Genomic DNA, 767 nt, shown 5'->3' on the forward strand with positions numbered 1-767 from the left:
CATGGGTAGGAGGGCACCCCGGCGGCGCCTAGGGTTCGCCGCATCGCACCTTCGCGCACGTCGCGTCGGGTCGATCCGGGCTGGACGCCTCGCCTCGAGTCGATTCCCACCTCGCCGGAATCCCTCGTGAACCTGGCCTAATCTCCACCCGCGCCGGAAGATCGCCCACGTCTCCTCTGTGCGCCTGCAGTGGTAGTCGATGAAACCGGCGGCTCCTCTGTGTGGCTCGCATCGGCAGCTTTTTTTTGCAACGATCCCTCGAAGCCCAGGCGATAGAATGGTCTGGCTGACGGCCCAGTGCGCCAGAGGCCTTCGTTTCAGCCTCTGGAGCAGCAGCCCACAGGGACAGTTGGGCCAGATTAACCAGATTACGGGACAGATTGCGAAATCTGACGGTCAGGAAAGATCGGATCGTGAAATGGACGGCCCAAAATGCTAATTCGCTTAGAGAGCTTGGTTTAGGTTCAGTTTTAATGTCCTTAATAGGCTCTAGATTAATTGCAATGATACGAAATGGCTTAGGGCAACTATTCTTTATGTTTGCTGAGAAAAAGCAGCGTGTGTATTGCGCCAAAATATATAGAGCAGTACTCAGAGCATCTACGGCCGGCATCCTTAAATCCTTCACAAATGTTCACGGACATGCCTGGTTAGTGATCGGACAGAAGAGAGAAGTAAAAAATGACACAATCGGATCCCTCATGACATCCCTATACGTCCGGTCCGTCCGCGAACCCTCATAATGTAGGGAGGATATGAGGCCAACT

The 767-nt window shown here is 54.0% G+C and overlaps 1 protein-coding gene across 1 annotated transcript in view; it reads right to left on the minus strand.

The window, feature by feature from the left end:
* Nucleotides 1-232, minus strand: part of LOC119338801 — a 3,346-nt gene extending 3,114 nt beyond the window's left edge. Inside the window, exon 1 of the mRNA XM_037611032.1 lies at nucleotides 50-232. Within this exon, the coding sequence (XP_037466929.1) occupies nucleotides 50-232 (183 nt within the window). The remainder of the gene's footprint in view (nucleotides 1-49) is intronic.
* Nucleotides 233-767: the final 535 nt, after the last annotated feature.

This window comes from Triticum dicoccoides, chromosome 7B, assembly GCF_002162155.2.
Source record: "Triticum dicoccoides isolate Atlit2015 ecotype Zavitan chromosome 7B, WEW_v2.0, whole genome shotgun sequence".
Classification (NCBI taxonomy): Eukaryota; Viridiplantae; Streptophyta; class Magnoliopsida; order Poales; family Poaceae; genus Triticum; species Triticum dicoccoides.